Source organism: Natrix helvetica (assembly GCF_964273705.1).
Source record: "Natrix helvetica genome assembly, chromosome: Z".
In the NCBI taxonomy this organism is placed as follows: Eukaryota; Metazoa; Chordata; class Lepidosauria; order Squamata; family Natricidae; genus Natrix; species Natrix helvetica.
Window position 1 is genome coordinate 3,328,335 of NC_138554.1, and position 22,161 is coordinate 3,350,495.

The 22,161-nt window shown below is 45.7% G+C and overlaps 1 protein-coding gene across 1 annotated transcript in view; it reads right to left on the reverse strand.

Annotated features, from left to right (window-relative positions):
* Nucleotides 1-2,691: 2,691 nt before the first annotated feature.
* Nucleotides 2,692-22,161, reverse strand: part of LOC309382034 (meiotic recombination protein REC8 homolog) — a gene marked incomplete at its 5' end in the record, with an annotated part of 37,735 nt that continues 18,265 nt past the window's right edge. The window contains 11 exons of the mRNA XM_081933480.1: nucleotides 2,692-2,920; nucleotides 3,704-3,810; nucleotides 4,895-5,005; nucleotides 7,085-7,145; nucleotides 7,481-7,529; nucleotides 11,649-11,773; nucleotides 13,327-13,393; nucleotides 16,259-16,402; nucleotides 16,535-16,626; nucleotides 17,822-17,913; nucleotides 19,706-19,769. Coding sequence (XP_081789606.1) covers nucleotides 2,805-2,920; nucleotides 3,704-3,810; nucleotides 4,895-5,005; nucleotides 7,085-7,145; nucleotides 7,481-7,529; nucleotides 11,649-11,773; nucleotides 13,327-13,393; nucleotides 16,259-16,402; nucleotides 16,535-16,626; nucleotides 17,822-17,913; nucleotides 19,706-19,769 — 1,028 coding nt within the window. The 3' untranslated portion in view covers nucleotides 2,692-2,804. The remainder of the gene's footprint in view (nucleotides 2,921-3,703; nucleotides 3,811-4,894; nucleotides 5,006-7,084; nucleotides 7,146-7,480; nucleotides 7,530-11,648; nucleotides 11,774-13,326; nucleotides 13,394-16,258; nucleotides 16,403-16,534; nucleotides 16,627-17,821; nucleotides 17,914-19,705; nucleotides 19,770-22,161) is intronic.

The following is a 22,161-nucleotide window of genomic DNA, read 5'->3' on the forward strand; positions in this document are numbered from 1 at the left end:
TCCCTAGCCTAAATAATGCCCTTTTATTCCTCCCCTCCCTCCAGCAGACGGTCTGGCCAGATTAAAAAGTGAGTGTAAAGGCAGCCATATTGCATACTAGCTGGATACCCGTGGGACGAAACTATATGATTGGGCAATGCAGGAGAAATACGGTTCAGTCCGTTGGCTCAGTGGTGGTCGGTGATTGAAACACATAAGGGAACATCGCTCCCGCCACCTTGAGTCCGGAAGCAGTTCCATAGATGGAAGGCATGGAGATTTTGGTGAGGTACCGACATTTAGTACTGAAAGGAGCCCCAGACTCTTCCTAAGTGAAGGAGTGGAGCGTCTGCCAGTTTGAACTGAGGTAACGGAATGTGAGGCAACTGGCAGTTGGAACAGAGTTCTTTTCAGGTGGGGAGGGGGTGTAGAACAGCATCAGAGCATGTTAATTACTGTATAAGAAATACTAATGATCTGATGGTCATTTCAAAAATCCTTTCTTAGCTCAGTGGTGGTTGGTGATTGAAACACATAAGGAAACATCGCTCCCGCCACCTTGAGTCCGGAAGCAGTTCCACAGATGGAAGGCGTAGAGATTTTGGTGAGGTACCAACATTTAGTACTGTAAGGAGCCCCAGACCGCTCCTAAGTGAAAGAGTGGAGCGTTTGCCAGTTTGAACTGAGGTAACGGAATGTGAGGCAACTGGCAGTTGGAACAGAGTTTTTTCCAGGTGGGGAGGGGGAGCAGAATGTCTTAACTCCTTAGCATCAGAGCGTGTTAATTACTGTATAAGACATCCAAATGATCTGATGGTCATTTCGCAAAATCCTTTCTTAGCAAGCACCTAGAAGCCAAGAGGAACATATGGGCCAAATTTCAAGTTTGTAGCCTTTACGGTTCTGGAGATTTCATGATGATGCATGAGTGATCTTTCACTTCTCTATATATAAACGTAAGAGAAATGGTGCTAGCATGATGTGTGAGAGGAAAATCTATGAAGAAACAGACAACTAGCTTACTGTGGTGGCTGCCATAAACGCCAACAGACCTCAGACTGTTGTGTGTTTGTGTTTGGTTTTTATCTCCCGTTTATTTATTACTTCGTAAATAATGCCAGGTGGCTCACCTGCCTATTTCCTCCTCCTGTTTTCGCCACAACAACAATCCTGTGAGGTGGGTTGGGCGGCGAGGCACGAACTGACCTTAAGTCACCCAGGCGGTTTTCATACCTCAGGTGTGATTAGAACTCGCCGTCTCCTGGTGATTGGCCCAAAGTCCACCCAGCTGGCTTTAATGTCTAAACGGAACTAGAACTCATTGTCTCCTGGTGATTGGCCCAAAGTCACCCAACTGGCTTTCATGCTTAAGGCGGGACTAGAATTCACTGTCTCCTGGTTGATAGGCCGAAAGTCACCTAGTTGCTTTCATGGTTAAGGCCGAACTAGAACTCACTGTCTCCTGGTGATTGGTCATTAGTCACCTAGTCTCTTTCATGCTTAAGGCGGGACTAGAATTCACTGTCTCCTGGTTGATAGGCCATTAGTCACCTAGTCTCTTTCATGCTTAATGTGGAACTAGAACTCACTGTCTCCGGGTGATTGACCATAAGTCAACTAGTCGCTTTCATGCTTAAGGCAGGACTAGAACTCACTGTCTCCTGGTGATTGGTCATAAGTCACCTAGTCGCTTTCATGCTTAATGTGGAACTAGAACTCACTGTCTCCTGGTGAATGGTCATTAGTCACCTAGTCTCTTTCATGCTTAAGGCGGAACTAGAACTCACAGTCTCCTGGTGATTGGCCATAAGTCACCTAGTCGCCTTCATGCTTAAGGCAGGACTAGAACTCATCGTCTTCTGGTGACTGGCCATAAGTCACCGAGCCCATCTTTCATATCTGAGATGGGACTAGAACTCACCATCTCCTGGTTTCTAAGCCAGCACTTTAAAAAAGTTATTTTGTCAATCTCAGTTGTATAGATATAGTGTGTATTTAAAGCAACCTGTAGGAAGTTAAGCGCCCCCTCCTCTCCTAGGAGAAGGAACTATTCTAGGAAACTTTACCAAGGCAGAATATTCGATTTCCCTGGATGAGAAACGGAGAAACCTGTTTTTTTTTTAGGCAGGGAACAGAGTCCCTCTTAATAGCCCCCACCCTCCTCAACAGCCCCCACTTAAGAAATAAAGAGAGAGCTAGGTCTATTCATAAGCAAATGCCCTCACCCAAGGTGGGATTCGCCCTCTACCCCTCTAGCAACAGAATTTATGGCACCTGGGGAGATTACATCACCCAGCAAGATTCAACCAAGCCGGGGACTTGAGACACTACAAAGTGACCCCTGCACGGCGCCATGGGAGTCTGACAACCAATCAGAATACATTTCTTACCGAGGAACAGGAAGCTCCAAGGCAGGGCCCAAAAGAGGTTTTTTATATATATATATATCTCTCCCACCCATGTGTTTTTTTTTTCCTTTGCCCAGGACCCCCCCAAAAAAACCCCATGGGATCCTGTCCACCATTAAACCATCTTTCCTCCGTGTTTCCACTTTCTTCCCCCTTGGAACTGAACCCAGAAAAATCTATCCTAGAAATTCAAAAACGATCCATCCCCCCCTCGCGGTTTAAAAGTCAACAGGTTTATTTATTTTAAAAATAAAAAGTAGGGCAGGGCAACGAACCAGGACCTGCAAATAATAACGTCGGCTTAATCCAAAAACTTCACCTGAGCCACCAAATGGGGTCTTCCCGCCGAGCCTGAATGTTCACCAAGAAGGCCGCTGTTTTGTGTGTGTGTGTGTGTGTGTGTGTGAAGGGACGTCGTCAGAATCGCGGCACGGAATCTGCTAAGCTATGGAGGAAACGCGGTCCTGGCTTAATGATGATCTGTCCGTAAGCCTCCCTTTGTTCCAAGCTCAGGATCTCCCCTGCGGCAAGAACTAGAGAGAGAGGAGAAAGACGCTGTATGGAGGAGACAGTCCTCGGCTTAACGATGGGCTGTTTGACGTTACCAACGGCCCCCCCTCCCCGGGGCGACTACTTTGTCCTCATCAATCCATTATCGTTGAAAGGAACATAAAAAGAAAATGAAGAATAGAGCTATTAAATCACGTTTGCCTAGAGGAAAATTATTTACGCCTTTCCAGGGCTGGACTGAGTTGGAAAACTGGGCTCTACCAGCTAGAGGGGGCGTGGCCCAAGGCTTTTAAAACTCAGTCTCAAGGCTCATGGACAAAAGTTAAACCGTGCTTGGATCCTCCAGGAGAAAGGGGTTTATTTTGGTTCCCAATGCAAAATGCCCCTCGGGTAACACGGCTTGACTCCGTAACGGTCCTGTTTGCTTAACAACCTCAAGTCCTTCACTTAAGGACCGCAGTGATCCTCTTTAACTGCTATTAAAAACCAGGCACGGTCACGTGTCCCACTTAACGAACAGTGCAACTTTACGCCGGTCATTCTGAGCTTAAATACAGTCGTAAGTCGAGGGCCGCCTGTGCTTGAAATATTTTTCGTGCGTTCACGTCGGACTCTATGGTGTGGGAACCAGACTTCCGGTCCGCTCCAGAATTGAATGGGGGGGGGGGGCTTCCGAATAGGACCTTTGTGGCTCTTTGAGTGTTTAAGGTTGCAACTTGCAAAGTGGGGGGGGGGATAAGGAAAGGGCAGAAACAACGCATAAATGAGGGGAAACGAGGAACGATGGGGTCCTAAGAAACACGCACCCAAACACATGTAGAAAAAACGGCTGGCCACCGCTCGGGACGCCGTGAGGGGCACCAACTGGTCGAAATCCACCTCTTCCACCTGTTCCAATTTGGCTGCCACCAACCTGCCAGGAAGAAGTCAAAGCAGATGTTTGAGGTTTGCCTTCATTCCACAGGGGGTTTTGGGCTTTGGGACAGGAGAGGAGGAGGAGGAAAGAGAAAGGAAAGAAAAAAAAGGAAGAATGAGGAAGGAAGGAGGAGGGAGGGAGGAAAAGAGGAAAGAAAAGGGAAGGAAGGAAAAGAGGGAGGGAGGAAAGAAGGTAGAGGGAGAAAATAGGAATGAGAAGGAAGGAAAGAAGGAGGGAGGGAAGGAAGGAGGTGGGAATGAAGAGAAGGAAGGAAAGAAGGAAGGGAGAAAATAGGAATGAGAAGGAAGGAGGTGGGAATGAAAAGGAAGGAATGAAGGAAGGAAAGGAGAAAATAGGAATGAGGAGGAAGGAGGTGGGAATGAATAGAAGGAAGGAGGGAAGGAAAGAAGGCAGGAAGGGAGGAGATAGGAATGAGGAGGAAGGAAAGAAGAAGGGAGGAGGGAGGGAAGGAAGGAGGTGGGAATCAGAAGGAAGGAAGGAAAGAAGGGAGGGAGAAAATAGGAATGAGGAGGAGGGAAGGAGAAGGAAGGGAGAAGGAAAGAAGGAAGGGAGGGAAGGAAGGAAGGAAGAGGGAATGAAAAGGAAGGAAGGGGGAATGAATAGAAGGAAGGAGGGAAGAGAAGGAAAGAAGGCAGGAAGGGAGGAGATAGGAATGAGAAGAAAGGAAAGAAGAAGGGAGGAGGGATGGAAGGAAGGAGGTGGGAATTGGAAGGAAGGAGGAAGGAATGAATGAAGAGAAGGAAGAGCAGGAATGGAGAAGATGGGAAGGAGGAGGAAGGAAAGAAGGGAGGAAGGTGAAGAGTGGGAGGGAGGGAAGAAGAAGGGAGGGAGGGAGGGAGGGAAAAGAATTCCTCCATTAAATCCTCTCTCCCACCACTTCCTAGACTCCCTTCGCAGCTTCCTCTTGAGAAAAGACAAAAAAGCTCTTTTTGCCATTTTTTCAAAGAAATGGCTCTTTTGAAACCCTTAAAAGAAGGGGGGGGTTAAACCATTTTCGGCAAAGCAGGGGGGTGAGGATCCCGCTTTTAGACGTGGCACAGGAGCAGGAGGGCCGCCTTACCTGCGGATGTAGCCCAAAGTGATCACGTCCTTCTCCAGCGGCAATTCGAAACTGATTTCGGGGACTTCGGGCACCACAGGCAAGATCCCGCTTTCCGGTTCTAGGAGAATCCTGTTTAGGGAAGGAGGGAGGGAAGGATCAATCAATCAATCAACAAGGAGCTGGAAGGGACCTTGGAGGTCTTCTAGTCCAGCTCAAGCAGGAGACCCCTGGATCAGGCCGGACATTTCAACGCTCCAATCTCCTGCTCAGAAAACCTCCAGCGATGGAGCATTCAGAACTTCTGGTGGCAAGCTGTTCCCCTGGTTAATTGTTTCAATTGTCAGGAAATTTCTCCTTAATTCCAGGTTGCGTCTCTCCTTGATCCGTTCCCGTCCGTTGCGTCTTCCTCCTGCCTTGAGTTCGTGGCAGAAAAATCCAATCCGGAAAGCGCACACCGATAACGGATTCAGCAGGACTCATTAACGGCTTTATAGACATAATAACCCGGGAATAAATGTGCAAGGCCAAGAGCAGATTCTTACAACGTGGTGGAGAGATTAGTTCTCTTGCACAGACTCGGAGCTGCATAGTTAAGCCACGCCCAGGCTCCCAACCATCTCAGGCACCAAATCCGTTCCCATTGGCTGACCCAGTTGCCATGCCTGTACATTGGCTGACCTTGTTACCATACCCTATTCCAGCCGGTCCCTAGTGGCTGACCTGTTGCTATGGCCTATTCCAATTCATGAATATTCTGACACTTTAGTTGATTTAAAAGATAAGTTGGTCCTCCCCTTTTCTTTCTCTTGCACAGACTCGGAGCTGCATAGTTAAGCCACGCCCAGGCTCCCAACCATCTGGCATGGCTCTCCGTCACCAAATCCGTTCCCATTGGCTGTCCCAGTTGCCATGCCTGTACATTGGCTGACCTTGTTACCATACCCTATTCCAGCCAGTCCCTAGTGGCTGACCTGTTGCTATGGCCTATTCCAATTCATGAATATTCTGACACTTTAGTTGATTTAAAAGGTAAGTTGGTCCTCCCCTTTTCTTTCTCTTGCACAGACTCGGAGCTGCATAGTTAAGCCACGCCCAGGCTCCCAACCATCTGGCATGGCTCTCCGGCACCAAATCCGTTCCCATTGGCTGACCCAGTTGCCATGCCTGTACATTGGCTGACCTTGTTACCATACCCTATTCCAGCCCGTCCCTAGGGGCTGACCTGTTACTATGGCCTATTCCAGTTCATGAATATTCTGACACTTTAGTTGATTTAAAAGATAAGTTGGTCCTCCCCTCTTCCTTGGGGCAGCCCCTCAAATATTGCAAGACTGCTCCCCCCCCCCCTCATTCCATCTTTTCTCTAGACTGGCCAAACCCAAAATCCTGCAACCGTTCTTCGTATGTTTTTTTTAGTCTACAGGCCTTTGATCCTCTTTAGTTGCTCTTCTCTGTACTTTTTTCCCCCCAAAATCTCAACGTCTTTTTTTTTTTCCTAACGTGGTGACAAAAAAAAAAGAAGATGCCAAGAATGTTTGCTCCCCCAGTCCCTAGAGGCTCCATTTCTTGGGGGGGGGAGGAAGAGGGGTGTAGGAAGTTAGCACCCGCCCCTCTCCTGGAGAAAATGAAATATTGAAAAGGCAGAATGTTACATTTCCCTGGACCAGAAATGGAGAAACATGTTTTTTAGGCAGGAAACAGACTCGCTCTTAATAGCCCCCACCTTCGTCAAGGCGCCATTAGGGCCCCCCCCCAGAGCTAGTCTACTATACATAGCAAAGGTAGGGTTAGCCTTCCACAGAAACTCAACACGTGGCATCTGGGAACTCAACCAAGCTTGGGACTCAAAAGACACACAACCTGCGAAGTTAGCTAAGAGACGCACGCGCGCGCGCGCCTCTGGCAGCATGACAACCAATCAGAATACATTTCTTACACAGGAACAGGAAACGGAGAGGCGGGGCCGAACAGAGAGTATAAAAAAAACTCAGGAACTTTCAGCCCCTCTTTCTCTCCTTTCTTCTTCACCCAACATCTGGAAGGATGTGATTCCCCCCCTTTTCTGCTCAGGAGCTCGAGCCATGGGATCCTGACCACCATTAAACCGTCTTTCCAAGCAGCCTCCGTGTTTCCAGCGTCTTTTCCCCCACTGGGAACTGAACCCAGGAGAAAAGTTTCTTCCAACAGGGGCAGACAGGGAACTTTTACCTCTCTTCAGGTGTCCTCAAGCTTGGTCGAGCTTCCTCCTCGGTCGTCTCGAGGGATATTTCTGCAAGGAAGACCAAGACTCCATCAAGAAAGCTCCATGTTTCCTCTTTTGGAGCAGAAGAAGGAGAAGGGAGGAGCTCCGTATCTGAGACTCTCTGGAGTAGGGGGTCTCCAACCTTGGCCACTTGAAGTCTTGTGGACTTCAACTCCCAGAATTCCCCAGCCAGCTCCTTTTCCCCCCACTTTGCTGAAGTCATATTACGCTTACTGCATACCCACCATCTATTAAGAAAGTTAACCTACGTGGCTGGCTGAGGAATTTCTGGGAGTCGAAGTCCTTCCAGTCTTGAAGTTGCCAAGGTTGGAGACCCCTGCTGTAGAGGACTCAGGACTCACCTGAGGAGCCCACCGGAGGCCCGCTCGCTTCCTCGGCCGCCCTCAGCTCCTGCAGAAGGAAAGAGAGAACACCAAACCTCATGAATTGTGACCAAAGACGGAAAAGACCGAAGAGGTTAAATAGAATAGAATCCTTTATTGGCCAAGTGTGATTGGAGGCCCGAGGAATTTGTCTTCGGGGCGTAAGCTCTCAGTGTACATAAAATCCCTTTGCCATTGGAGCATTCCCCATCTCAGACATGGGGACAGGTAAGAGTGGAATGGAGTGGAATGGAATGGAATGGAATGGAATGGAATGGAGTGGAATGGAATGGAATAGAATAGAATAGAATAGAATAGAAAATAGAGTAGAATAAAATAAGTAGAATAGAATAGAATAGAAAAGAAAAGAAAACACAGTAGAATAGAATAGAATAGAATAGAATAGAATAGAATAGAATAATAGAATAGAATAGAATAGAAAATAGAGTAGAATAGAAAATAGAGTAGAATAGAGTAGAATAGAATAGAATAGAAAAGAAAACACAGTAGAATAGAATAGAGTAGAATAGAATAGAATAATAGAATAGAATAGAATAGAAAATAGAGTAGAATAGAGTAGAATAAAATAAGTAGTATAGAGTAGAGTAGAATAGAGTAGAATAGAAAATAGAAAATAGAGTAGAATAGAGTAGAATAAAATAGAAAAGAAAAGAAAACAGAGTAGAATAGAATAGAAAATAGAGTAGAATAGAGTAGAATAAAATAGGGTAGAATAAAATAGAAAATAGAATAGAAAAGAAAAGAAAACACAGTAGAATAGAATAGAATAGAATAGAATAGAATAGAATAGAAAATAGAGTAGAATAGAGTAGAATAAAATAGAGCAGAATAGATTAGAAAAGAAAATAGAGTAGAATAGAAAATAGAAAATAGAGTAGAATAGAGTAGAATAAAATAGAAAAGAAAAGAAAACAGAGTAAAATAGAATAGAAAATAGAGTAGAATAGAGTAGAATAAAATAGGGTAGAATAAAATAGAAAATAGAATAGAAAAGAAAAGAAAACACAGTAGAATAGAATAGAATAGAATAGAAAATAGAGTAGAATAGAGTAGAATAAAATAGAGCAGAATAGAATAGAAAAGAAAATAGAGTAGAATAGAATAGAAAATAGAGTAGAAGAGAGTAGAAGAGGAGAGAGTAGAATAGAAAAGAAAAGAAAAGAAAAGAAAAGATAGTAGAATAGAGCAGAATTAGAGTTGGAAGGGACCTTGGAGGTCTTCTAGTCCAACCCCCTGCTTAGGCAAGAAACCCCATATACCATTTCAGACAAATGTTTGTCCAGTCTCTTCTTAAAAAACTCCAGTGATGAACCACCCACAACCTCTGGTGGCAAGCTGTCCCACTGGTTAATTGTCCTCATGGCTAGGACGTTTCTCCTTAATCCCAGGTGACTTCTCTCCCTGATTTGTTTCCCTCCATTTTTTCTTGTCCTGCCTTCGGGCGCTTTGGAGAATAGCTTGACCCCGCTTCTTCTCTGGGGCAGCCCCTCAAATACTGGAAGACTTCTCTCACGTCCCCCCCTAGTCCTCCTTTTCTCTAGACTGAGCTTCAGGAATCACTCCTGGAAGTGTGAATTGGGATGGATTGGTAGCCCCTAGTAAGGCCACACCTGGAATCCTGCATCCAGTTTTGGTCCCCACACTATAAAAAAGGATGTTGAGACTCTGGAAAGAGTGCAGAGAAGAGCAACCAGGATGATGAGGGGACGGGAGGCTCAAACATACGAAGAACGGGGCCTGGCTAGTCTAGGGAAGAGAATTACCAGGGGAGACAGGAGAGCATCTTCCAATATTTGAGGGGCTGCCCCAGAGAGGAGGAAGGGGGTCAAGCTATTTTCCAAAGCACCCGAAGGCCAGACAAGGAAGAATGGATGGAAACTGATCCAGGAGAGAGAGATTCAACCTGGAAATAAGGAGGAACTTTGTGGCAGTGAGAGCAATCAAGCAAAGGAACAGAAATTGCCTTCGGAAGTTGTAGGAGCTTCATCCCTGGAGGCTTTCAAGACGAGTCCAGATTGCCGTCGATCAGAAATGGGGTAGGGCCGGGTTGAGTTGCTCCTGGCATGACTGCCGGTTCGGGGCGCAAAAAATGTGTGTGTGTGCGCACATTGGCACTGTGCATGCGCAAAATGTTGAAAAAAGGGGGGAAATTACATTTCTGCAATGGAAATTGTTCTGTGCACCGAAAATCAAGATGGGGGGTTGTTCAAAATATTTTGAAAAAGAGGATAAAGTTCACACCCCAGTTGTTTTTGTTAGGCACAGTTTCAGACTGTACTGTCATAGAGACTAATTTGATCTTGAATCTAACGACGGCAGCAAGATTGTTGGTGGCACAATACTGGAAGAAGGAAGAGTTGCCCACCATCCAAGAATGGACGTTAAAAGTAGTAAACTTAGCAGAGATGGCCAAAATCTCAGCGTATCTGAAGGATCACTCGGATGAGATGTACAAGCTGGACTGGAGAAGATGGATTGACTATATTCAAAACAAATACCGGACTAAAAAAAATTTCAGTGAGCTTATGAATGAAGGCATAAAGAATGTTACAATTTATTCAAAGTTAGTTTAATAAAGGGGGAGTTAAAGCACAAGAATAGGAACATGTTAAAATTAGTTAGCTTATGTTAGCGTATGGTTGTTAAATGTTTATACCCTGTATTTAAACTCAACCCCTCCAAGACGGAGTGGCTGTGGCTACCGGCCCCTCGGTTCAACCAGCTGACCCCATCGCTGGCCATTGGGGGCGACCAACTGGCCCCCGTGGAACGGGCGCGCAACTTGGGCGTCCTCCTAGATGCCCGGCTGTCTATGGATGACCATGTGGCAGCCGTGGCAAGGGGGGGGCGTTCCACCAGGTTCGCCTGGTGCGCCAATTGCGCCCCCTATTGGACCGGGATGCCCTTCGCACAGTCACTCATGCGCTGGTGACGTCTCGTCTGGATTACTGCAATGCTCTTTACATGGGGCTTCCCTTGAGATGCACCCGAGGACTGCAGTTGGTCCAGAACGCGGCCGCGCGGGCAGTGATGGGGAGTATGAGGTACTCCCATGTGACACCACTCCTGCGCGAGCTGCACTGGCTCCCTGTAGTCTTTCGGGTGCGTTTCAAGGTTTTGATTACTATCTTTAAAGCACTCCATGGCACAGGACCTAGCTATTTGCGGGATCGTATCCTGCCCCATACATCCCTGCGACCAATTCGCTCTCACAGGGAGGGACTTCTCCGGGTGCCGTCCACCAAGCAGTGCCAGAGGGCAGCGCCGAGGGGAAGGGCCTTCTCTGTGACGGGCCCAGCCCTCTGGAATGACCTCCCCCCCGACATCAGGACAACAACCGATCTTCGCTCCGTCCGCTCGAAACTCAAGATCCACCTGTTCCAACTAGCCGGCCTGGCCTGAATTATAGCTATTCTAATCCCTCTGGATACAATTTTAAATTAGGTTTGACTCTTGAGTGTTTTAATTGTTTTTTAATTGCTTTTTTGCCGTTTTAATTAATTGATTATTTATTTATTGTGTGTGTATAATGCTTTTTGTATATCTCCTCCTTGTCATTGTCATTATTTGTTATGTAGTAAATTGTACGCCGCCCCGAGTCCCTTGGTGGAGAGGGTGCGGCATATAAAAATGATTAATAAATAAATAAATAAATAAAATAAATTTTGCTCTGGGAGGTCGGGGGGAGGGAGGGTGGGAAGAGGGAAGGGTAAGGGGGGGGGTTTGATAATTGTAAAATGTATTTAAAAAAATTTAATTTAAAAAAAAAAGATGGTGGCTCTGTAGGAGAACCAGCTTGGGGCCATGGCAGAGCTAAGTCACTGCCGGTTCCAGCGACCCAGGTTGCCAAATTACTACCTCTTGTGTACAGTCTCCTGCTTGAGCAGGGGGGGTTAGACTAGATGATCTATAAGGTCCCTTCCAACTTGGTTCTTCTGTTAACATCTGCCTAAAACGGTATTGTTTCACTGTAATCCCTTGGTGGACTTCAACTCCCAGAATCCCCCAGCCGGGAGAATTCTGGGAATTGAAGTTCACTCACCTTCAAGTTGTCGAAATTGAGCGGAGATTGCTCACGGTGTCACATCTGTCAGTTGCTGAGAAATGTTTGCGTCTGAATTGTTACCTCGAGCTCGCTGGGAATCTCGGCTCTCCGTTCTTCCTCTTCTTCAAGTCGTTCTTTGGCATAGTTCATCGGCTGGACTTTGGCGCAACGGCCCCATAATTCCCGGAGAGTGGGGTGCATCCATCCTGGTCCAAGGAAAAAAAGCAGCATGGGTGGTGTAGAAATACAATACAATAGCAGAGTCGGAAGGGACCTTGGAGGTCTTCTAGTCCAACCCCCTGCCTAGGCAGGAAACCCTATACCGTTTCAGACAAATGGCTATCCAACATCTTCTTAAAGACTTCCAGTGTTGGGGAATTCACAACTTCTGGTGGCAACTTCTGTTCCTCTGATTAATTGTTCTAACTGTCAGGAAATTTCTCCTCAATTCTAAGTTACTTCTCTCCTTGATTAGTTTCCACCCATTGCTTCTTGTTCTACCCTCAGGTGCCTTGGAGAATAGTTTGACTCCCTCTTCTTTGGGGCAACCCCTGAGATATTGGAACACTGTTATCATGTCTCCCCTAGAAGAAGAAGAGGAGGAAGAAGACGAAGAGGAAGAAGGGGAGGAGGAAGAGAAAGAGGAGGAGGAGAAAGAAGAGGAAGATGAGGAGGAGGAGGAAGTAGAAGATGAAGAGGAAGAAGAGGAGGAGGAGGAGGAAAAAGAAGAGGAGGAGGAAGAAGAGGAGGAGGAAGAAGAAGAGGAAGAGGAGGAGGAGGAAGAAGAGAAAGAGGAGGAAGAGGAGGAAGAAGAAGAAGAAGAAGAAGAGGAGGAGGAGGAGGAAGAAGAGAAAGAGGAGGAGGAGGAAGAAGAAGAAGAAGAAGAAGAAGAGGAGGAGAAGGAGGAGGAGGAAGAAGAAAAAGAGGAGGAGGAGGAGGAGGAGGAGGAGGAGGAGGAAGAAGAAGAAGAAGAGGAGGAGGAGGAAGAGAAAGAGGAGGAGGAAGAGGAGGAGGGAGAAGAAGAAGAGGAGAAGGAGGAGGAAGAAGAGAAAGAGGAGGAGGAAGAGGAGGAGGAAGAAGAAGAAGAAGAGGAGAAGGAGGAGGAAGAAGAGAAAGAGGAGGAGGAAGAGGAGGAGGAAGAAGAAGAAAAAGAAGAGGAGAAGGAGGAGGAGGAAGAAGAGGAGGAGGAAGAAGAAGAAGAAGAGGAGAAGGAGGAGGAGGAAGAGAAAGAGAAGGAGGAGGAGGAGGAGGAGGAGGAGGAGGAGGAGGAGGAGGAGGAGGAGGAGGAGGAGGAGGAGGAGGAGGAAGTCCTCCTCCTCCTCCTCCCACACCCCCTTCTAGCACTGATGATGTTCCCTAGCTGGGCCATGCAACATCTTCAAGAAAACCACCAAATTTAGAGAGCATCAAGAACCCCACAATCCAAAGTAAGATCACCACTGTCCAAAACCACCCCAACATTCAATTTCGCCGCTAGGTCACCCTAAGTGGCCAAGATTGGAAACGGGGCCGAAGGAACTCCGCTCGCTCTAGATTTAGATGGGCCCAAGTCGATTAGTAGAAGAGTCGTACGCCCGGTGAGACCCAGGACCTAAAGAATGGGGAAAGTCTGCGTTCTTGGCCATCCGTTCAGCTTTATGGCCACTGATGCGAGACACGAAACCGATTGCCTCCCGCAAGGGGAGGAGGAGGAGGAGGAGGAGGAGGAGAAGGGAAGGCAACAACCTGGAGTAATTACAGATGTAGGAGGTTTATTTACCATAAGTTGGGTTACTCAACAGTTCGGCTGGAGTCTTTAATCTCTTGGCTGGCAGGAGGACTTTCTCCTGAAATAGGAAAAAAAAAAAAAAGTAGGATGATCATTAGAAGGGAATTGTTTATTAGAATAATAAACAATATTGTTGTTGTTGTTAGATGGTTTATTAGAATCAAAAACAAGGCGGAGAAAAGAAGTATATCAGGGGTGTCCAAACTTGGCCACTTGAAGACTTGTGGACTTCAACTCCCAGAATTCCCCAGCCAGCTGGGGAATTCTGGGAGTTGAAGTCCACAAGTCTTCAAGTGGCCAAGTTTGGACACCCCTGAAGTATATGAATCAATATTGGCTATTTGCTTTTATTGTGAATTACTTATGTTGCTATTATGTTATGTGACTGATTAAACCCATATTTGCTGTGTGCTTCGGATATGATATACTGCTAGAAATGGTTTATTAAGAATTCAGCTTTGTTATTGGCTTCTGCTTCTATTATTGAACTGAGGAGAAATTTCCTGACAGTTAGAACAATGAAAAGAAGGACCAGAGGAGACATGACAGCAGTCTTCCAATATCTCAGGGGTTGCCCCAAAGAAGAGGGAGTCAAACTCTTCTCCAAGGCACCTGAGGGTAGAACAAGAAGCAATGGGTGGAAACTAATCAAGGAGAGAAGCAACTTAGAACTGAGGAGAAACTTCCTGACAGTGAGAACAATTCATCAGTGGAACAGACGTTGCCTCCAGAAGTTGTGAATGCCCCAACACTGGAAGTCTTTAAGAAGATGTTGGATAGCCATTTGTCTGGAACGGTATAAGGTTTCCTGCGTAGGCAGGGGGTTGGACTAGAAGACCTCCAAGGTCCCTTCCAACTCTACTATTGTATTGTATTGTAATTTAATGAAAAGAAGGACTAGGGGAGACATGATAGCAGTCTTCCAATATCTCAGGGGTTGCCACAAAGAAGAGGGAATCAAACTATTCTCCAAGGCACCTGAGGGCAGAACAAGAAGCAATGAGTGGAAACTAATCGAGGAGAGAAGCAACTTAGAACTGAGGAGAAACTTCCTGACAGTTAGAACAATTAATCAGTGGAACAGAAGTTGCCTCCAGAAGTTGTGAATGCCCCAACACTGGAAGTCTTGAAGAAGATGTTGGATAGCCATTTGTCTGGAACGGTATAGGGTTTCCTGCCTAGGCAGGGGGTTGGACTAGAAGACCTCCAAGGTCCCTTCCAAATCTACTATTGTATTGTATTGTATTGTATTGTATTGTATTGTATTGTAGACTGTCAGAAATCAGTTGTTTTCTAGCCTAGCAAATTGCAACCTTCATCCTGGACTGCCAACGTGATCTTGCTGCTGCGTCTCGCTTCTATTCTTGTCTTCAAAGCTAGGGACATTCTTGAAAACATAGGAGACATGGTTACATGGGAATATCAGGCCCCCATAGATAACCAATAGGGATCAAACTGGGGGAGTTTTCCTGGCTCGTAAAGCCGAAGAACAACCTGCACAAGGCGATAGGAATTCTCCGTAGATAAGGTAGACAGAGAGAGGAGCTTGAACAACAGGACGCTTTAAAGACCAGGTCGGTAACGAATCTTTGTCTCTGAGTGTATAAACTTTGTTTCTATCTGCCTAAAATGTATATAATCCTCTGAGCACTTCTTGCTATGGCTCTTCCTTCCATGCATTTGTTTGTAGGCTTCGGAGATCGTTTTATCACTCAGCTTTTGCTATGGCCATCAATAAAAGCTGGCATTTTTTGCAAATCTCACTCCCTTTGGCATTTCAGTGGCTCTGGGAAACTGCTGGAACCTTACAATAATACAATACAATAGCAGAGTTGGAAGGGACCTTGGAGGTCTTCCAGTCCAACCCCCTGCCTAGGCAGGAAACCCTATACCATTCCAGACAAATGGCTATCCAACATCTTCTGAAAGACTTCCAGTGTTGGGGCATTCACAACTTCCGGAGGCAACTTCTGTTCCACTGATTGATTGTTCTAACTGTCAGGAAGTTCCTCCTCATTTCTAAGTTGCTTCTCTCCTTGATTAGTTTCCACCCATTGCTTCTTGTTCTACCCTCAGGTGCCTTGGAGAATAGCTTGACTCCCTCTTCTTTGTGGCAACCCCTGAGATATTGGAAGACTGCTATCATGTCTCCCCTAGTCCTTCTTTTCATTAAATTACAATACAATACAATAGGAGAGTTGGAAGGGACCTTGGAGGTCTTCTAGTCCAACCCCCTCCTGCCTAGGCAGGAAACCCTATACCGTTCCAGACAAATGGCTATCCAACATCTTCTTAAAGACTTCCAGTGTTGGGGCATTCACAACTTCTGGAGGCAACTTCTGTTCCACTGATTAATTGTTCTCACTGTTAGGAAGTTTCTCCTCAGTTCTAAGTTGCTTCTCTCCTTGATTAGTTTCCACCCATTGCTTCTTGTTCTACTCTCAGGTGCCTTGGAGAATAGTTTGACTCCCTCTTCTTTGTGGCAACCCCTGAGATATTGGAAAACTGCTATCATGTCTCCCCTAGTCCTTCTTTCTCTTAAGCTAAACATACCCAGTTCCTGCAACCGTTCTTCCTATGTTTTAGCCTCCAGTCCCCTAATCCTCTTTGTTGCTCTTCTCTGCACTCTTTCTAGAGTCTCCACATCTTTTCTACATCGTGGTGACCAGAACTGAATGCAGTATTCCAAGTGTGGCCTTACCAAGGGATTGTAAAGCGGTATTAACCCTTCAAGTGATCTTGATTCTCTCCCTCTGTTGATGCAGCCTAGAACTGTGTTGGCTTTTTTGGCAGCTGCTGCGCACATCTGGCTCCTATTTAAATAGCTATACGTTCATACTTCTTTTCCCACGTGTGCTCGACAAACCAAAATAAATCAAATCAAATCAATAAATAAAATAGCTTTGGAGTATCGAACATCTACCAAGGGCTGGCACTGTATGTGGGTGTTCGAGATCTGTTTCTGGAAATCCTCCTTGGAAATCTGAGTCACCACGTCTATGAAACGCAGCTGCCTTCGACGCTTGGAGGGACGGGACGGAGACGGCTCGTACTCGGGCAGCTGGAGCTGGGAGGAAAGAAAGAAAGAAAGAATTTTGGGGCTGACCTTGGACAGTCGGTGCCCCCCATCCCGGTGGGGGGGGGGCGGCCTCTGAGTGGGAGTGAGGACCCTCTCTCTCCCATCCTCCTTTGATCTCACCTCGGGGCTCAGTGGGTGCCCCCTCCTGGCCTTAACCCCGGGAGAAGGGGGAGTCGGTGGGAACCTGGGTTCTGCTTCCGGAGGAGTAATCTCTATAGATAAGGAAAAATGAGGAGGCACGTTGGGAAATCACCATATTTTTTTCTCGCCCACGTAAAAAGGATGGCCGGAAAACAGGACTGTTTTTTTTTTTTCCCCCAAGAGAGAAAAGATTAAAGGCAGAAGGAGGCGCAAAAATATCTCAAGCCTCATTAAGCACTGATTTTCCTTGGTCCCTCAGTCGAATCTGAACACGTTGGTAGGTTTTAGCCTTGTATGATGTATACTTGCAATCGATTAGAATAGAGCTGGAAGGGACCTTGGAGGTCTTCTAGCCCAACCCCCTGTACTCAAGCACGAGACCTTACACCACTGGAGACAATTGGCTGTCCAGTCTCTTCTTAGCATCCCACATGATCCCCAGCTCCCGACAAGCAACGTCAATGGAGGGGAAGCGGGATTCGCTTAACGACCGCCCGACTCACCTAACGACAGCGGCGATTGGCTTAACAACCGCGGCAAGTCGGTTGGTCAAATCGGACTCGTGACCCACTGAAAGGCCTCCTCGCTTAGCCGCGGAAATTCTGCTTCCAACTGTGCCCGTAAGCCAAGAACGACCGTATTTTTCGGCGTATAAGATGCACCTTTCCCCCCGCCCCCTAAAAGAGGGTGTAAATTTGGCTGCGTCTTATATATCGAGTGTAGCTCCACCCACCCACTGTCCCCCCCACCCTTTGGCCTCTGCCTGCCAGCAATTTACCGCCTTGCAGCAAACGGGGAAAATGGGGCTTGCGGAGGCTGCAGTAGGCTACGGCAATCCCGGCAGCCTGAAACAGCTGATCATCGGGAGGCCATTGGTGAAATTGAAAGTGAAACTTGCTGTTCGCTGGAGGAGGTAAATTGCTGGGAGGCAGAGGCAGGTTTTTTTTTTCTTCTTGTGCTAATCAGGCTGTTCGGTGCAAGGAGGTAAATCAATAACTATAAATGCCTATAGAAGGTTCAAATCATTAGACTTACTTTTTAAAGACGGCTTTATTATTGCTCTAGACAGCTTAACAAAATTGCTGGGAGGCAGAGGCAGATTTTTTTCCACTTGTTTTCCTCCCCCAAAGCTAGGTGCGTCTTATACTCCGAAAAATACGGTCGGTTATTGTTAGTATTATTACTCATAAAATCGGGCCTTTTTTTGAGTCAAATCAAAGGGAAAGTTTGCTTGAAGTGGGGAGCTCCACGGATCACCCCACTCACCCAAAGGCTGCAGAGGCACGCTTACAGAAGGTCGGGTCTCTTCTCTCAACAGCGGTCCCGTTTCTTTTGCTGCCACGGTCTCCTCCGCCATCCTAACGTCCCCCAAAATTAAAAATAAAAACAAAAATTATTTCTGATTCGTTTTATCTCCAAGATAACAGTCTTCCAGCTTGTCCCCAAGGTGCTTTTTTCAGGAGGCAACTGGACTTTCTTGCTTTTGCTTCTGAAGACGTTCCGCTTCTCATCCAAGGAGCTTCTTCAGCTCTGCCTGGAGGGTGGGGAACGGAAGGATGTGTCCTCCTTGCAGACAGCTGGTCATTTGCATCCTTTTTAGAGAGCCGTTGAGGCCGCTTGGAGGTTTGTCTGTGTCCTCGGGGGTCCCCTGACTGGTGCAAATAAGTGTGGAGCCTTCTTGGAACTGCTGAAAGGACTGTGTTGTAAACTGGAGATAGTTGATGTCGCATTCCTCCCCCCTCTGTTGAAAGAGGGGTGTTCAGTTTTGACATCGGTGGCCTCTTTGACCCCTGTTTCAAAGCAGCGGTCCTCTCTTGTCCAAAATGTGGACTTTGCTGCCTTCAAAAGAAGGGGCTTTGTCTTTTAAACGCAGACTGCTGAATCTAGTCCCGATGGGTTTCTTCCGTCTTGGGCCGTACGGGTGTGAAGCAGCTGTTTTGTTTCCCCAATCTCCAGATCTTCACATGTCTCACTGCATTGGACTACATAGACCAGGGGGCCTCAACGACTCGCTAAAAAGAATGTAAATGACCAGCTGTCTGCAAGGAGGGTAAATCCTTCCGTCCTCCGCCATCCGGACAGAGCTGACGAAGCTTCTTGGATGAAGCTTCTTGAGGCGAATAAAGTTAAAATTGCAAACACAAACTAGCAAACACCTCCTTGCCAATCAAAGAGCAAAGCAGGGATGAAACCATTAACACAGCAATCACGCAAAAGCCAGAATCATTAGCACAAAGCTACAAAAACAAAAAACAAAAATATCAGACTTCAAAGGTAAAAAGAGTTTAAAAATATCGAGTCAATCCCAGTTTGGTAGCTAGCCCAGGAAGGGTGTCCTCGCTGCTTGTACCTCCTTCCTGAAGAAATAAAATGCCTGGCTTCCACGCAGCTGTTCCGCTCAAATTATTTTTCACCCTTCCCGGCGGGAAATTCCAACCTAGCAAAGGAAGATTTGAAACCTCCCAACAGGCAACAGGAAAGGCATCTGGCCATTAAACACACGGCTCCATTCGGTTGCCCAGATTCCACCCCACGAGGGGTTATGAGGTTGTTAAGTGATGTTTCCCCGAAAATATGACATGTCCTTGAAAATAAGGCCATGCTAGATTTTTGGGGTGGGCAAAAATATAAGCCCTCCCCAGAAAATAAGCCCTTGGTCAACCACTATCTCCACCACCCCGGCCAGGCAGAGCGCCATTCGCAAATAAGACCCTGTCTTATTTTCGGGGAAACACGGTAGGGAGTCCTCAACTTACATCACAATTCAGCCCAACGTTTCTATGGCTAAGTGAGAACATTGGCTAAGTCCGTTTGTTCCCGTTTTACGACTTTTCTGGCCGCGTTTGGTGAAGCGAATCGCGGCAGTTCTTAAGTCAGTAGTAACCTGGTTGTTAAGTGAATCTGGCTTCCCCGTGGACTTTGCAAAAGGGACCCCGGGACACAGCAACGGTCGTAAATAGGAACCAGTTGCCAATTTTGATCGCGTGTCCCACGAGGAGGCTGCAAAGAGTGAGAAACGGTCGTAAGTCACTTTTTTTCGGTGCCGCTGTCACTTCGAACGGTCACTAAAAGGATTGTGGTTTTAAGTCGAGGGCCCCCTGTATATATCGTTCCGCAGAGATTGTTTAAATCCCTTAAATTGTGCTTTACCCTGTGGGAGGCGACAGCCCCATGGACACCCACGGCTCTCGGGCTCTGGCTTCCTCCACAGATTCTGGAGAAGAAGAAGAAGAAAAGAGGGAAAGGGAAAATGTACAAGCACCCTCATGAATCAAAGTGAGGAATGTGATCGGAGGAAGCTACAGCCTGAGAGAGGGAGGGAATTGGGAAGCTAGGAGAAATGTTGGAAATGAACACGGAGGAGAAGGCCTGTTGTGTAACCACTTTGCAGAAAAGGCTTTTGTAAAAAATTTTAAAAGGCCAGGTTTCTCCATTCCATTCCATTCCAAATTCTATTCTATTCTGTTCTGTTCTGTTCTGTTCTGCTCTGCTCTATTCTATTCTATTCTATTCTATTCTATTCTATTCTACTTATTCTATTCTAGTGTCTATCCTATCCTATTCCATACAATTCATAGCTTCTAGAAAAACCTTTGGGAAAGGTGAGCAAATCTACCAATGAGAAGAAAGTAAGAATTTCTTCTCTCTCTCTCTCTCTCTCTCATCTCTCTCTCTCTCTCTCTCTCTCTCTCTAATCTTAATCCCCTCCTCTCTCTATTTCTAGCTAGATATCATCTATCTATCTATATCTACATCTTTCTACGTCCATCTATATCTATCTATCCATCCATCCACCCACCCATCATCTATCTACATGGTTTACCTATACCTCTAAATCTATCTATCTATCTATCTATCTATCTATCTATCTATCTATCTATCTATCTATCTATCTTTCAATCATCTACCTATCTATCTCTATCTACTTCTATCCACCCACCTACCTACCTACCTACCTACCTACCTACCTATCATCTACCTATCTCTCTGTATCTACTTCTATCCACCCATGCACCCACCCACCCATCTATCTATCTATCTATCTATCTATCTATCTATCTATCTATCTATCTAACTATCTATCAATCATCTATCTATCTATCTATCTATCTATCTATCTATCTATCTATATCTACCATCTACCTATCTCTCTGTATCTACTTCTATCCACCCACCCACCCACCCACCCACCCACCCACCCATCTATCATCTATCTATCTATCATCTATCTATCTGTCTATCTATCTATCTATCTATCTATCTATCTATCTATCTATCTATCTATATCTATCTATCTATCTATCTATCTATCTATCTATCTATCTATCTATCTATCTTTCAATCATCTACCTATCTATCTCTATCTACTTCTATCCACCCACCTACCTACCTACCTACCTACCTACCTATCTATCTATCATCTACCTATCTATCTCTATCTACTTCTATCCACCCACCTACCTACCTACCTACCTACCTACCTACCTACCTACCTATCTATCATCTACCTATCTCTCTGTATCTACTTCTATCCACCCACGCACCCACCCACCCATCTATCTATCTATCTATCTATCTATCTATCTATCTATCTATCTATCTATCTATCTCTCAATCATCTATCTATCTATCTATCTATCTAACTATCTATCTATCTATCTATCTATCTATCTATCTATCTATCTATCTATCTATCTGTGAATGCCCCAACACTGGAAGTCTTTAAGAAGATGTTGGATAGCTATTTGTCTGAAACGGTATAGGGTTTCCTGCCTAGGCAGGGGGTTGGACTAGAAGACCTCCAAGGTCCCTTCCAACTCTGCTATTGTATTGTATTGTATTGTATTGTATCTATCTATCTATCTATCATCTATCTATCTATCTATCTATCTATCTATCTATCTATCTATCTATCTATCTATCTATCTATCTCTACCATCTACCATCTATATCTACCATCTACCTATCTCTCTGTATCTACTTCTATCCACCCACCCACCCATCTATCATCTATCTATCTATCTATCTATCTATCTCTATCTATCTATCTCTATCTATCTATCTATCTATCTATCTATCTATCTATCTCTATCTATATCCATATCTATCTATCTTATCTATCTATCTATCTATCTATCTATCTATCTATCTATCTATCTATCTATATCCATATCTATCTATCTTATCTATCTATCTATCTATCTATCTATCTATCTATCTATCTATCTATCTATCTATCTATCTATCTATCTATCTACCTATCATCTATCTAGATTCTAAAGACCAACCAGAGACCCTCCCTGGATTTCCTTCCCTTCCTTCCTTCCCGTCTTTCCTTTCCCTCCTTCCTTCTTTCCCTTTCCTTCCTTCCTTTCCTTCCTTCCTTTCCTTCCTTCCGTCCTTCCCTTCTTTCCATCCTTCCCTTCCTTCCCTTCCTTTCCTTTTCCTCCTTCCATCTTTCCTTCTTTCCTTTCCTTCCTTCTTTCCTTCCTTCCTTCCTTCCTTGCATCCTTCCTCCGATCCTTCCCAAAATGGAGAAGATCATTTTGGTCGATCTGATACACCTCAAATGTTCCTGAGATTCAGGACCAAGAAAGAGCCGAAAA